Genomic DNA, 16,751 nt, shown 5'->3' with positions numbered 1-16,751 from the left:
TCCTGTTCAAGAACTTGGGCCGCGCTTAAGTTCGGCGATTGGCCAATGAGTGGGCCACGAGTGAGGTTTTTTGATTTGTAACATATTGCACTGTTCAAAAGGGAAATAATAACAAAGCCCGAAGAAAACAACTCTCCACAACTACAACACAACCCCCTTCTACTGGATTTTATTAAAAAAATAATTTTAAAAAAATGTCGATGCAGAAAAAAGTTACTATTTCAAAGTTTAGTTGCATATAAGAAGTACTTCCATAGGAGTATTCATTTCTTATTCTCAGCTGTGTAAACAACAATTTTATGATATTTCATCAATTTTTCTACACATTTTGTTTATCAGCGTATATATAAACCACTAAAGAAAGCTAAGTTCGGGTGTAACCGAACATTACATACTCAGCTGAGAGCTTTGGAGACAAAATAAGGGAAAATCACCATTTAGCAAAATGAACCTAGGGTAACCCTGGAATGTGTTTGTATGACATGTGTATCAAATGAAAGGTGTTAATGATTTTTTAAAACGTAGTGGGCCTTAGTTCTATAGGTGTACGCCTTTTCGAGATATCGCAATAAGGGTGGACCAGGGGTTACTCTAGAATGTGTTTGTACGATATGGGTATCAAATTAAAAGTATTAATGAGGGTTTTAAAAGGGTGTTCGGCCTGAGTGCGTCGTAAACCGGCAGTGGGTAGGCGCACAAGGGTCGATCTCGCTCAATGGATGATTCACTCAAAAGGAAATAAAGAAGAACACGGGAGGATTTTCCTCGTTATAATGGGTGAACTTTATTAGGTATAAGTAAAATAGCGTGGGTATAATATTACCTGAATATGTTTGAACACAGTGGAGATCCTTGGCGGCAGATGTTAGCTGGTTGGCTGTTGAAATCAAAGAGGCCGGTTGTATAGCAAGCTACAACCGTTGACCCGCAAAATCCTCCGTTTTGGAGGGGAAAGGCACCCACACATCAACCCCGACATGCATATGCATGAGTGCTGACAAAAAGCACACATACACGTGCATGCACATGCATGCACATGCATGATGGTGATGGTGTGGGTGGTTATAAATTAATTCGAGTATCGAGTATCGATTTGCAGAGTTGCATTGGGGGGGTCGCAATCAGATGCGGAAAAGTTAGGCATCCTGCCTAAACATGCCGGCCCCCCTTGCGATACGCAACATCGTTTTCCGCCAATGACCTCCGCTGAAACGAGAAAAATTATTATAAGACTTACACACTAAACTTAATCTAAATGAAGAGTTCGTCTGCGACGCAAACTGGCCGGGAATCCCTTTCGACTTGCTTAGCATGCCACCTGAGCTAAGATGAAAGAATTAGCGGTTATGAACAGTGAAATGAATATTTCTTGCCATTGAATTATACATAATTCTTAAACATAGAAATTCAGAATGTAATATGTGTATTGTCGATTTCCAGTAAGGCTGGACGAAGAGGCCGAGGTCTCCGTTCCAGAGTGGCACCATTGTTTGTTATTCTTTGGTTTTTTTTGTCGGTCCGGATGGAGAGGCCGAGGTCTCCATTCCAGATTTGCGGTTTTTTTGTTGGTTGGACGAAGAGGCAGAGGTCTCCGTTCCAGACTCGAGGGTTTTGAGGTTTTCCTGGGCTGGACGAAGAGGCCGAGGTCTCCGTTCCAGCGTATAACGTGTCGTGTCGCTCTCAGGGCGACTGTGGCATTTTATGGATGTGCCAGGGCGAGTGGCCGTGAGGTTGGTTGGGTGATGCGCGTTTTCGCCGCAGCGCATGTATTTCGTCAGTTGTGTATTATATTATTACCCTACAAAACACCTGGTCACAAACCTACCCACGCCCATGCAAATGTGACTACGAATAGAACCTGTCACCGTAAAATGACTAGTCAAATGACGTGGAGTGACGAGAGCGTTTTTGCAAAATAGTTAGTGCTGTGATTTCGAGCAGCTTATATATTTCAACATAACCAGCAAGATTGCGGTGTGTGTGAGGTTGGGGCGGACGTGATTCCAAGCCACCCGCGCAAAATTACTTGTTTTCGTGATACGCGTGGTGTTTTATTAACAAACGTACGTTAAAATGTGAATAAACCGAGTTTAAAACGAACCGTAGCGGCTGACGACGGTATTGGTTTAATTTTGTGCGACAGCTCATGACGAATAGCGAACATCGTAATTAAATTGGAAAATGTACCAACTGCCGGTGCTTACATGCAGATTGGCGATGCGTTCTTCACGACGCGTTCTATCTGCACGTACCATTATGCTAAATGTACCATGCAACTCTGTCGTGTATTTCTTGGTTAGTTGACAGCTGGTATGGTGAATTTGTGGTGTGCGAGTATATATATACATATATGTATTTGCGTGCCCTTGAAAAAAAACTAGGTCACTGGGGCAGTAGCACACTAGGCCGGTAGAAACAGTAAACTTTTCCCATTTCGGGATTTTGTCGTGTCGGGATTGTTTTATTTCGGGACTCGGATTGTTTTGTACCGAGCCCTTATAATGACTGTTTGTGATGTTTGTTGTTGAAAAACAACAAGTCCTGCCCCCAGCCAGAAAACAGTACGGACAGGGTAAAAAAAAACAACAAAAAAAAAACTTTCTTTGTAAAAAAAAAATGTTAAATTTTTTGTGGAAGGAGAGGTTTGCCTTTGTTTTGTTTTGTTTTCCTTGGTTTTGAATTCCTTTGTTGTGTATGACTGGTTGGAACTGCATTAAATGCCCCTATTCGACAAAAACACGTCAGTACCGATTCTGATGTTTTGCGGTTTTCGGTACTTGATTGCACATTTTTATGAAGTACTAATGTGTGTGCAAAAAACAAGTAGACAGGCATTTGTACATATATACAGGATATACTTGACGCTGATGACAAAAAAAGAGACGAATAATCCGACACTTATGCGTGTGGTGAGTGGAAATTCCCATGAATTGACACAACGGGAATGCATATGACGATTTTTTGCCGTTGCCTTTTCTTTCCTTTACTACAGCGCGAGGCGTACGCACATCGAAAAAAGGGTAAGTTAATGGTAAAATTTATTCAATTAGTTTTATGTATTTTAGTGGTTTTTCCTTTTCTTCTAGGTGTTTAGCATTTGGTTGACATTCAAGCATTCTTTTCAGAGGGTAAGTGATGATAAAAAACTTCACCCCAGAATAGCCAAATGGTTTAGAAATGTATGCGCAGAAGCCATTGGCGTGATTGCAATATGATAGCAATCCAAGTCCAACATTTCTAGGCTATGCCAGTAATATTAGTCAGCAGAACAAAATGAAAAATGCCGGGAAGGAAAGTGCACATAACCCCATTAAGTTTCGTGCTGAATGATAAAAAGAATGCTGTTTGTATAGGCGTGCCAATCTTACCTACTCAAGGTAAAACATGCTGCACATATAAATGTATGCAAGTAGACGTACGCTTGTTATGCTTTGGCTGCCCTATGTTAACTAAAAGGTTTTTGTTAACTCAGACGATTTGACCAAAGTCGTTCGTCACGCCAGGTGTCTAGCACTTAAATTTGTTAGTAACGAGCTTACCGGGTTCATAGCCCAATTCCAAACCACGTCAACAACACCAAGCAAGATACTTGGTAAAATTATTTTATCAAAGCAACAACATGTGAACGCGATTTAGACTTGGTTGTTGTTGCACTTATAGCGATTCCTCGGGCGGGAGGCTAGGTTATTGGCAACTCTAAAAGGATTGGATCATGGAGACATAGTTGCAGCCGTTGGATCCCCTTTTGATGAAAAGTTGGTTTGTGCTGGGTTTAACTCTGTATAAGTAAAAGTTGAAACTGTTACAGTTTTGACCCCGACATATCCAATATGTCCCGCTTGCAACGTGTTTCCCCATTACACCCACCACCCCCTCAATCGGACCGTAGAGCCAACGCTCCCGACATTCACCTCTCCCTGGTGAAAACCCGGTAAGTCTCCTCGAAATCCCGTGGGAAGATATTGATAACAATTTATGAGTGATCGCCCCTACTAGATGGTACGATGCCCTGCTACATTCAACACCGCCCTTTTATTTTACTATTGAGAAATGTCAATATTAGGAAATTACTGTTGGATTAGGAGTAAAGATCAGCCTTAAGCTCCTCGCTACCACATGAGAATTATTATCAGTACTTAACTGAGTGTACACCCGTTTTAAGTTAAATTAACGTTGCATTTAGTTACTCCATGCGCGGTCCACGTCATTTAGGCCAAGTAATTGTATCGTGAATATGAGTTTTAATAAAATAGTAATGAAATAAAAAATGTACTCATGCATTTCCCAGTCTTGAACTTATGTCGTGCACATGTGGGAGCACTAGATTTCGGCGGATTCCTGGGATCTGGCCAAATTATTAATCATTTAATGCGCCGTTGCCTTTGTTGAGAAGAGAGGGATTTTCACATGCTTAGGACGCAACCCGAAAAACACTCGTTTAATCCTGTTGGTCAGTGCTTTAATTTTTATTCTGATCTCCTTTCTCCAAGTTGCTACTTTTGTACAGCTAAAATCAACAAATGCATAGACGTTCTCGACGAATTGATTCTGACGCTGGCGGTAGCCCTTAAATTTGTTAGGAACAAAAAACAAAAAGCAATTATTATCCTCCGCCCTGTCAGTGTGCATGCCTGCTATCAGTGGTTATTGTGCCCATGTATTTTCCTACGTAGGAATATAGCGGATTAGGTAGAGTGAATTCTTACAATCTTTCTTTATGGAAATTTAAACAGTGTTTGCCAGGTATTGGAACCTTAATATGCACAAGCCTTGCCGGCAACACAAATAGATAAAAGAAGCAAAACTGACAGCCATTACGTAATTCTGCACACCTTATTGGAAAATAGATGCAAAAACACTAGTCTTAAAAAAAAATTATGTACACTCGTTTGATTTGTAAGCTGAAAAATTAGTAAAGCGACGCAACGGTTAGTTGTTGGCCATTGTGGGCGTGGGGGGTCACAGGCAGCCCAGTTTGCGAACTCAGCTAAATTTGAGTGAATTTCTTGCTTTTGATATTCCAGGCTGATAATCAGGGTGCATCATAACAGCACGTACAACAGCGGTTCGTCACACCAAAACTTCCGTCGCCCAGTTGACTATATATATATCTTGAGGACCCTATTGGTACCATGGCCGGGATCAACGACTATTTGGTGAACAGCATTGTAGGTAGGCGTGTCCGTAATGGCCGCACTGAATACTGCGTGAGGTGGGAGGATTCATGGGAAGGAGAGGAGAACCTACAGTGCCCGGAGCTTATTGCGGCGTTTGAAGCATCAATGAATGCAGCGGAAGGTAAACAAAAAAAAAACGTTCAACTACTCCATTCATCAGCTTATTTAATTTTCCTTCCCTTCCTCAGTGGCACCAAACCCTGCTAGCGTGACGTGTTTCGATCGTGGTCTCGAGCCATATGCCATACTAGGTGCAACCACGTCATCCACTAACGATATAATGTTCCTCATGCAATGGAAGGGGGTTAACGAGGACGAACTGGTGCCGGCTGCTCGTGCTCATGTGGAGGGTCCGCAACTGGTTATCCAGTTTTATCAAGACCATTTAACATGGGGGGACGTCCCGACCGACGACGCGTCGCCACGTGGGGGACCGGTTGCGCAGGTACTCTTAAGTTAAGTTACTTCGTTGTACATACCATTGCGTGCTGGCATGTGAATGGATAGTATCGCGTTCTGGTATGATGTAACAAGCACCAACACGTACGGATTTTTTTTGGTCAAGATAACTAAGCTAGTTTTAGGTAGCTTCTATGCACATACAATTGTGCATACAAGCACCATGTGAATACATAATGTCGCGTTTTGGGTTTTTTTTATATATTATACAACAAAAAATTTACGGATTTCGCGAGTAAGAATAACTAAGTTTTAGGTACACAGCTTCTATGCACACACAATTTTGCATACAAGCAACTTTTGAAGATGTAGAATATTATTTTTGTTTGATGGCATATGCAACAAAATAATGTGGATTTTTAGTACACATAAGTTCCTAAGTTAGTTTTAGATTGCTTCTATGCCCACCCAATTTTGCATACAAGCAATATGCGAATAGATGTAAGATCACGTTTTGATTTACTTTAAGAAGCCACACATGGATTTTGATGAACTGAATATATCGTGCCGAATGCGGTCTTCTTGAAAATACATGTGTTGGTTAATTATTTCCTTTATTAGCGAATTGAGGAGTGTTTGTGACAACATGACCAATCCCAAACCACTCAATCTGTGGCATAGGCCCTTCTTTCATACTGGCTGTTTAGGTTTGCGGTGGCGCGAGTGCAGCAGAGATGCGCAAGAGCGCATTGTCATAGCCGAATGGATGGCTGCGGGTGAAAGTGTTGGAAACTTGATAAATTTATATGACTTTGGCTGAGGGATGTCTGGGTAATATCCCTTTTGTGGATACCTAGGCTAATATCAGGTGCCAGTGGTTTATAAGGGAGACCTTGCGTCAGTCTGCTACTTCCCCCCACCAGTGGTAAGGGGTAGCAGATACTGCTCAAGGTTAGGGAGCTTCACTGTAAGTTATAGATATTGATGGTGCGATCTTCTAAGGGCGTACACACACCGCAGTTGAAAAAACATATGGGTATTAGTGGGTGAGATCTGGCCCCGTGCACCCCCGGCAAGCTAAAGTATTGCAGCGGCGACCTCACTTTTCTTCCTTGGGAAGCTCGTCGTACGTGTGAGAGGTACGGGAAGATTCGGTCGACCATATTGAGAATACGCGCATGGTGAGCATGAAACGCTGATGCATAGGTTCTTCACTAATATTGTACATACGTACCTCCTTTTGTATTTTTGTCAGGTGTCATTGCCGTCAAAGTCACGGCCGAAATTAATCTCAATTAGCCACCATTCGGATGTGAAAAACAGTTGTTGGAGAAGTGTCCAGTGGAGGATCAGTTGCATGAGACCGATACGACGGTCTTCAACAGGTGCGAAGAATACATGGGACAGGAGAGCGACTTCGGGTGAGTGAATTACTGAGATCGTTAATCACATATCCATCCCTCACATTTTACCCTTAAGTTACTTTGGCGTCTTTAGTGAAGGGTTCACCACCCTCGATTCTTCGAAACTTGACCTGATATTTGGTATAAATGAAACTAGAATAAGTTTAAGGTACATCGGTATGAAGATAAAGGAAGATGAAGATGAAGGGATCTGGAACTAGTTCGGGGTCGCGCACATTGTCAATGGCACTTGCAGTCGAGGCCGCATTGCTTTGCCAGTTTTCCACAGCCTGTACAGCAGTGTTATTGCTATCCCTGCAGCGAATATGTGAGAGGGTTGAATTCCACTGAAGAAGTTTACACTTAAGCCTGATGATTTGAGTCAGTTACTAGAGGTTGTGTTCGTCAATGATGACATATCGTTGACACTCCCAACTCCCTCGATTAGTTTGGTTTTTTTTTTTTTTTTCGAAGTATTGAGACATGTATTGTGTTTTAAATAGCTTCAAAAAAATGTTTATTATTATCCTTTTTTTTCTTTTTTAAATACGTAGCATATTTCGGTTTTTCGTTTGTTGATTCCTCGTATGCACACTGGTACTTGGAGTCTTCCCTAAATGATGTGTCACAATTCCGACCCGTAAGTGTTCGGTGATCCGCGCTCCGGGTAAGGGGATGAATTTTGGTACATTCTGTTGGCCTCGCGCCTTTGGCCGAGTGCGTAAGTGTTCTGTTGGCCTCGTTCGGGGGAACGGGAGCTGGGATATCGGTTAGTATTATTATGAAGCCTCAGTTTTGCTTTTTGTTTTGCGAGCTTTTGGTAAGCTCCCATGCGTCCTCGTGTCTCTAGCTCCCTTTCCCCATTGCCCACAAGTAGCTAGGTGTAGGATTCCCCCTCCGGCAGACTCGGTACGAGACCGGGGGTGAGAAAAAAAAGAAAAATAAGATGTAGGATCGCCCTCCGGTAGACTCGCACCCTCACGAGACCGGGGTGGTTGATTATAATTAGGGCCTCGGGATCGACGCAAGCTTAGGGATAGCGGGGCATCACGGCGCGTGGTTGAACGCGTCTTTATGTCCCGCGCTCCCTTTCCCCATTGCCATCGCGTAGTACGCCTTAGGTTTCCCTCCGGTAGACTCGCACCCTCACGAGACCGGGGGGTTGATGATAATATATGGCTCGGGAGAAACACAAGCTTTGGGATAGAGAGACACGAAGAAGTGGGTTCCTTAATATGCTTTCGATGCTTGTACTTTGAGACTGTTTTGTCTCGGCTTTCTGCCAGGAAGGCTTTAAACTCGGATCGTAAAGATCTTGACGCTCCGACAAAGTTTGTACCATTGTCGGAGTAGATGTTTTTCGGACATCCTCTTCTCGCGATAAAACGCGCAAAGGCTGCGAGAAAGCATGGAGTACTAAGGTCACTAGTGGCTTCTACGTGGATGGCCTTAGTGGAGAAACAGACAAAAAGGCATACGTAGGCTCTTGACATTCGACATCCCCTACCGCGGTAGCTTTTGATGTCGACAGGCCCCGCAAAGTCTACCCCGGTATTGGTGAACGCGCGAGTAAAAGTAGTCCGTTCGCAGGGAAGGGTACCCATAAGTTGGGACTGCGCCTGTTTTCGGTGAATAGTGCAGGTTTTGCAATTATGAATGGTTGCCCTAATCATGGTTTTGATGTTAGGTATCCAGTATTGGGTGCGTATCAGACGCAACATGAGTTGGTTTTCCCCATGCAGACTTTGTTGATGAAACAATAGGACTGTCAGACGGGATAACCGGCAGTTGTATGGGAGGATTGGGTGGCGTTCATTAAAAGCTAAGTCCTTTGACGCCCCGAGTCGCCCTCCTACCCGAATGATGCCATGTTGGTCTAGATAGGGATTAAGTGAGAGTATTGCACTCTTCCCTGCAATTGGTTTTCCGGCCTTTAGATCACTATATTCGGAACTATAGTGTTGTTTCTGATAGATTTTAATTAAGAGTTGGGTTACTGATTTGATCTCATCAGGAGAGATTAAAGGTGACTCGACCTGAAATGATTTTTTTGTTTTGGGGTGAGTTCTTCGGTAGAACCTCATTACGTATGAGAGCACCCGTAAAGCCCTAGGTAGGTCTGAAAAGCGTTGAAGAACATCGATAGTATTTACTGTTGTTGTTGCGCAGGTCTTCGCCCTCTTTTCCTCTACGGAGGTGATGTAGTCACTTTCTTGTGCTGGCCATTGGGAAGTGTCTTCTTGCAGCCAAGAAGGTCCCTGCCACCGCAACGAATTGTTGACCAATTCAGACGCAGGTAATCCTCTGCTACCCAAATCTGCTGGGTTAGATTCTGAGTTTACATGCAACCAGTCCTTATTTCCGACCATGTCGATGATTTTGGTGATCCGATGTGCGACGAAGGTTGACCAGAAACAGGGCGGTTTCCTTATCCATGCGAGGACGATCGTTGAATCCGTCCACAGGTGCACTTTCACTGGTCCCAACTTGAGATTCCTGAAAATTGATTCGGTGATTTCCGCTAACAGACCGGCTCCGCAAAGTTCCAATCGTGAAAGAGAGAGAGTTTTCACTGGGGCTACTCAGGTTTTGGCCAGAAGCAGGTTTGTGCAGACATTATCATCCGATTTGACGCGCATGTAAATGGCAGCTGCGTAAGCCTTTTCGGATGCGTCACAGAATCCGTGGATCTCGATGTCGAGGATGGGTAGATCAGCTTGTAGAACTGGGCCCGGGAGGAGAATATCGTTTAAGCTATTACCGTTGGCCGTATGGCTCGAGGCGTTAAATACTACGCGTACCTTGGTGGTTGTACTTTCTGTTTTTACAACGGCGTGGTGGGGCAGGAAGTAATGATCCGAATCGTCTTTCAATTTTCTCATATGTCCGAGCGTTTCATATTCTGACAACACTCGAACATATTCCTTACCTAAATCTGGGTTTTTTATTAGCCGCCCCTCATTCCGGAAGAATTGAGAGCATGCACGCTTCAGGGATGGTCCTAAGTTAATATTGTTAGGGTAATCCTGCCGGAATGGTAGTGACACGGTGTACCTTCCATTCTCACTTCGCTGCGTTGTTTCTTTAAATAGTTGTTCGCAGTACCTTTCATCTTCATTTAATATTTTATTTTTGGGTACATTTTCTACCTCCCAGAAAGCTTTGAGTTGGTTGTCTAACGCAACCTCGTTGTAGAAAGACATAATGCTCTTCGTTGGATTCGGTGATTCGATACGACCGGTTAGTATCCAACCGAACACTGTCTCTTGGGCTAAGAGTGTGTTTAGCACATTCTTTTTTATACCGCTCATTATAATTTGGGGATATATGTCTCCGCCAAGTATGAGGTCTACGTCTTCGTTGACGTAGAACCTCTTGTCTGCCAAAACCAAGTCTGGGAATGCCTGCATAGTCATTGCGTTGATATGGCAGGATGGAAGATTCCCAGTGAGTTTCGTTAGAACTAGTACGGGTGTAGTCAGGCTGAAGCAGGGATCCACTGGTGAACGTAGTTCGATGTTGGATGCTTCTTTCACCTGAGCTGACACCGCATTTGTGATGCCTGAAACATGGGCATGCATTTTCCTCGCTGGCAAATTGATTCTGCGTTTCAGTCTTTCAGTTATAAAGGAACATTCAGACCCAGAATCAATTAATGCCCGCGCGGAGAAGTCGGTACCATTATGGTGAATGTGTACGCGCGCAGTTCCTAATAGCACGCCTGTGCTGGAATTGGCATGGCAGGATTTGACATTCTGATTCGCAGAGGAAGGTGGTTGTCCCGATTCCTGTCTTTTCCTTGCCTGTGCCGAAGTTGATGGGGCGTTATCCGCATCTTTGAAGGGATTTCGTACCGCCGGTTGCTGAAGTGTGTCCGCATGCAGGAGCGTGTGGTGACGAGAGTGGCATTTGGAACAGTTGTATGAACTGGTGCACCTCGTCACTGTGTGTCCTGGGGATAAACAATTCAGGCAGCCATTTGTGGATTTGACGAATTTAATCCTTTCTACTGAGTTTAAATCGCAAAAACGTGAACAGTTGCGTAACCTGTGCTCCGTAGATTTGCACATTTTACACATTGATTTTGTTGTTTGCTTGGTTACTTTGGTTTGAAAAGTACCAAGTCTTTTTGTAGGGTTTTCCGTCGACTGGCGCGACGTGTTTGATTTTTGCACTTTAGAAGTGGCATTCCCTGTAAAACCAGACACGGTTTCAAGTGTCTGAAAACGATTTGACAAGAATTTGTCCATACCCTCCCACTTGGATATGTCCGTCTTGTGGTCAATGCTCTGCTCCCATAGAGCCAACGTATTTTCAGGTAATTTTGTCGAACATAAATAGGTAATAATCGCATCCCAATTTGAAACATCGATCTGATGTGTTTTTAGAGATGCCAAGCAATTATTTATGTCGCGCTGTAAGGTTTTGATAGAGCTGCCGCACTCGCTATCTATCTTTTTTAGATTAAACAAAATTTGTAGTTGTGAATTTACGAGAATCCGCTTATTCTCGTATCTCTCACATAGGTTTTTCCAGGCTGTTTCGAAGCCTTCATTTGTCAAGGGACATTTCTTGACGATGTCCTTTGCCTAACCTTGAGTTTTCTGATTGAGGTGGAACAACTTTTCTACCGGGCTTAGGCGACTGTTGTTTTTGTATATGGCCGTGAACAGGTCACGAAACGTTGGCCAAGATAGGTAGTCGCCCTTGAACACCTCAGTATCACAAGCTGGCAGGCGGATACTATGTTCGCGCGCGCGTTCTCCCTCAGGTTTGACTGCCCTATCTTTTTCCTCCTTCAATTTAGTTTGAATTTCAGCCATGTTCGACATGCATCTCAGGAATACGGCATATGCCGCTTTATGCTTGATCTTGACCGCTGCAATTTTCTTAGCATCGAGCGTGTCAGAGTCAAGCAATTCCTCGAGGGCGGTCTCGGCTTTTTCCCACTTAGCTTGCAACTCTTTTTGCTGTATTGCAAGAGTGTGTATAGTGTGCAGAGCCGCATTTATGTCATTAAAATCGGCCTCGAATTCGATTATTCGGTCGGCCAATCTAATGTAGGAGTCCATGTTCATGGTTGAAAAGTGGAGAGCAAATTAACCAAGGGATATAACTTTGAAAACCTGAGCGAATCACCCAACCAACAACTATTAAAATTACGCAAAATTGATTTATTACTCTTAATTTGTTTATTTTTGTCTGACTTTGCAGATTTTTTGTGCCTTAAAAACAGGGAGCAGGGGGAATCAACACCAATGTGTTTGTGCGAAGTAAAAGGGGGCCACTCGCCACTTCAACCTTCAATTTTATTATAAATTAAGTGCTCGCGTTGATATAAACTCGTAGAAAAGCGTGAAACCGTGAAATAAATCTTATGCAACAAAGAACAAAAACTGTGTAACAAGATTGATTAGAGAAATTAGTGAAAATAATGTGATGCAAAAAGAAAATTTAAACGAATGGCGTGAAATTTTATGTGAAAGTGAGGTTATGTGTACCTCTTCCTTGTGCTGTGTCCGGAGAGCCTTACCGCTGGTGGGGGGACAGGCCAGATAGTCACAAGGAATCTTAACAACGTTAATGATCCGCGTTTGCACTTATTTTCTTTTTGGCACTACACAGTTTTTCACACTTTTCGCGGTTAATTATAATCACGTATGGCACTTCAAATGGATTTTTCGCACTTTTTATTTATTATTTTTACCCAAAAAAAATGTGGCAAGAAATATTGCACTTACTTTGAACTTTTTGGTGATTTGTATTCCGGTGTGGCAAGTAGCTTGTGGTGTTGCAGCGGCTTCAGCTGGCTGTCGCTTGCTCAGTGTTTTGACGCTGTTGTGAAATAGTAAACTTTTTGTGGTATAGCTGTTGGCTGTGGCAAAATTCTCCGGATAGCTTTTTATGGCAATTTCTGTAATTTTGAATTTTGGTGGGGGCAGCTATGATCTTATGATGTGGACTGTATATAGGTACTGTGTTCCAAATTCCTGGTGAAGATGGACCAAATGTTCGGCCGGGGTGCGTGTGCTCCTGGAGGTAGGTGGGCGCACCGGGGTCGATCTCAGTGGGCATAGGTGTATGGAATAGAAAATAAGCAAGTAGACGAGATTTCTCGTTATAATATATATGATTTATTGGGTAAATGTAAAAACAGCAATAGTTACAATATTACCTGAATAAACGCAAAAATACGGCAGAGATCGTTGGCGGCAGATGCGTGCTGTACGGCAGTTGAAATCCGGCTCGAAGGACCAAATGTTCGGCCTGAGTGCGTCGTAAGCCGGCAGTGGGTAGGCGCACAAGGGTCGATCTCGCTCAATGGATGATTCACTCAAAAGGAAATAAAGAAGAACACGGGAGGATTTTCCTCGTTATAATGGGTGAACTTTATTAGGTATAAGTAAAATAGCGTGGGTATAATATTACCTGAATATGTTTGAACACAGTGGAGATCCTTGGCGGCAGATGTTAGCTGGTTGGCTGTTGAAATCAAAGAGGCCGGTTGTATAGCAAGCTACAACCGTTGACCCGCAAAATCCTCCGTTTTGGAGGGGAAAGGCACCCACACATCAACCCCGACATGCATATGCATGAGTGCTGACAAAAAGCACACATACACGTGCATGTACATGCATGAGGGTGATGGTGTGGGTGGTTATAAATTAATTCGAGTATCGAGTATCGATTTGCAGAGTTGCATTGGGGGGGTCGCAATCAGATGCGGAAAAGTTAGTCATCCTGCCTAAACAAAGGGAGTAGCCCTTAGTTGTATATGTGAAGGCGTTTACGAGATATTGGCCAAAATGTGGACCAGGGTGACCCAGAACATCTTCTGTCGGTAACGCTAATTTATTTATATATGTCATACCACGAACAGTATTCCAGCCAAGATTCCAAGGGCTTTTGATTTCGCCCTGCAGAACTTTTTCATTTTCTTCTACTTAATATGGTAGGTGTCACACCCATTTTACAAAGTTTTTTCTAACGTTATAGTTTGCGTCAATAAACCAATCCAATTACCATGTTTCATCTCTTTTTTCATATTTGGCATTTTTTTCATTTTTCGTTATCGGAAAAGTGGGCGTGGTCATAGTCATAGTTCGGCCATATTTTATACCAAGATAAAGTGACTTCAGATAAGTACGTGAACTAAGTTTAGTTAAGATATGTCGTTTTTTGCGCAAGTTATCGTGTTAACGGCCGACCCGAAGGACAGACGGTCGACTGTGTATAAAAACTGGGCGTGGCTTCAACCAATTTCGCCCATTTTCAGAGAAAACAGTTATCGTCATAGAATCTATGTCCTTACCAAATTTCACAAGGATTGGTAAATTTTTGTTCGACTTATGGCACTAAAAGTATTCTAGACGAATTAAATGAAAAAGGGCGGAGTAACGCCCATTTAGAAATTTTCTTTTATCTTTGTATTTTGTTGCACCATATCATTACTGGAGTCGAGTGTTGACTTAATTTACTATTATACTGTAAATATATTAAATTTTTTATTAAAAAAAAAAGTGGGCGTGTTCGTCACCCGATTTCGCTAATTTTTATTTAGCACACATATAGTGATAGGAGTAACGTGCCTACCAAATTTCATCATGATATCTTCAACGACTGCCAAATTACAGCTTGCAAAACTTTTAAATTACCGGATTTTAAAAGTGGGCGGTACCACGCCCATTGTCCAAATTGTTCTAATTTTCTATTTTGTGTGATAAGGTCAACGCGCCTATCAAGTTTCATCGCTTTATCCGTCTTTGGTAATGAATTATTGCACTTTTTCGGTTTTTCGAATTTTTGATATTGAAAAAGTGGGCGTGGTTGTAGTCCGATTTCGTTCATTTTAAATAGAGATCTGAAATAAGCGCCCAGGAACCTACATACGAAATTTCATCAAGATACCTCAAAATTTACTGAAGTTATCGTGTTTACAGGCGGATGGACAGACGGACGGACGGACGGACATGTCTAAATGAATTTCTTTTTTCACCCAGATCATTTTGATATATAGAAGTCTATATCTATCTCGATTAGTTTATGCCGTTACGGATTACCGTTTTGCGAACAAAGTTAATAATATACTCTGTGAGCTCTGCTCAGCTGAGTATAAATATATACAGTTTTTTTTTTTTTAACTATTTAATTTTGTTGGATAACACTTTTGCAAAGTTGAGTGCCTACTAAGTTGTAAATCATTAAGAAACTTTCTAGCTGCTTCCAACTAAATTTCGTTTTAAAAATTTTTTATTTAACACTCATTTCATTTGTTTTTTCTACTCTTTACAGGTCACATTCATATCGTGGTGATTCGAATTTTAATGCGCTGCTAACTCCACTCACCTTTCTCGTCACCTATTCGAATTCAGCTATAAATCCATTACTTTACGCATTTCTAAGTCGCAACTTTCGCAAAGGAATGAAGGAGCTATTGATGTGCTCATGGCGAAAGAGCAAAGGTAAATCATCATCAAATTCATCGATGCATCACAAGCGTGTAGCGCTGCAGGTAGTGAGTATAAAATTACAATTTAAATGCATGGCATTTATAAGTAAGCTTTTATGGGGGGAATAGAGGGTGATAGAAGTGGGCAAATAGAATTAAAAGTTAAAATTACATATATACAAAAGTTAAAACATTTTGCACGAATAAAATCAATATATTTTAAAAATAATCAACTTAACATTAGCATTTGAAAAGACTTGGCAACTAAGTGTGACTGCACTGTAAATTTTGGCATTCACAATTTTTGGCTATACATAAAAGGGAAATGTTCTGTCGTCGGTTTACTGCCACAAATCTAAATTTACATAACTTATTAAATGACTTTACTTTGGTTATCTTTGCAGCCTTTTATTTATATTTATATTTATTCGCTTTGTCTTTTCTCTTCAAATTTATATTTTAAGACTCATTCGCTACCAACTGACACAACGCATATTGGCAACGAGCAACTATGATGACCCGTACGACGTGCTCGCGTTCAAAGATGAAATTTTGGCAAACGTTCTTAAGTCGTATCACAATTCTTATGCAATTTGTCCAGCTATACAAAGAGCAACTTAAGCACAACAACTAAAGTGCAAAATTAAATGTGTAAAATAATTGTTAAAAAAGAAAAAAAATTTAAATTATTTTGACTTTATTTTATAAGTTAGTAACTTAGATTTTTATAAACATATATCTACTTAAACCTAATTAAAATAAAATTATAAAACGCTGTCCTATAGCTTTTTTTAGTAAGTAGTAGATATTCGCCCAGAATTACGGATCGAATATATTTTTTACTTATTCGTCCAAAATTATTATACTTAATTAATTTCAACAACAATAAGAAAACAAGAAGTGAAAAATTGTTAAAATAATGGAAAAAAAGAGCAGCGAAAAAATATAAAATCAACCTAGAAATATAGAATTTAAAACAAGCTTAGAAATTCCCGAAGAAAATGCAAATCATGATTAAATTCCAAAATTTTCCTCAGCTCACAAAATTTTTGGCAATACAAGCTGAGCTCATTCATCAAAGTCAATGCCTAAGTTTAAAAATCTAAAAAAAAAGTCGGTAAATTTTCTATTTTGCTGCTGAGTGGAGTATCGCCGTACACCGTCTGCCAATTCGAACTCAACTTTACTTAGAGTATTTTTCAAAGATTCTATATCACAGTATTTGTTTTGAAAGCGCATTCTCTCAGATCAAGGTTGAAGAACTGACCGATCTCAGAACTTTTTTAAACACCTCCTATCTAATGTTAAAATCTATTGACTTTA

The 16,751-nt window shown here is 41.5% G+C and overlaps 1 protein-coding gene across 14 annotated transcripts in view; it reads left to right on the top strand.

Annotated features, from left to right (window-relative positions):
- LOC137239611 (uncharacterized) overlaps window positions 1-16,174 on the top strand; it is a 667,247-nt gene extending 651,073 nt beyond the window's left edge. For 13 of the 14 annotated variants that reach the window (XM_067765109.1, XM_067765121.1, XM_067765115.1 and 10 more), the window contains 2 exons: window positions 15,272-15,494; window positions 15,893-16,174. In XM_067765109.1, the coding sequence (XP_067621210.1) occupies window positions 15,272-15,494; window positions 15,893-15,943 (274 nt within the window). In that variant the 3' untranslated portion in view covers window positions 15,944-16,174. The remainder of the gene's footprint in view (window positions 1-15,271; window positions 15,495-15,892) is intronic. The other variant, XM_067765110.1, reaches the window with a different exon arrangement.
- The last annotated feature ends 577 nt before the right edge of the window (window positions 16,175-16,751 follow it).

The sequence above is a fragment of the Eurosta solidaginis genome, chromosome 2 (assembly GCF_040869045.1).
Source record: "Eurosta solidaginis isolate ZX-2024a chromosome 2, ASM4086904v1, whole genome shotgun sequence".
In the NCBI taxonomy this organism is placed as follows: Eukaryota; Metazoa; Arthropoda; class Insecta; order Diptera; family Tephritidae; genus Eurosta; species Eurosta solidaginis.
The sequence above is the reverse complement of the archived record's forward strand: the minus strand, read 5'-3'. Positions and strand labels throughout refer to the sequence as shown.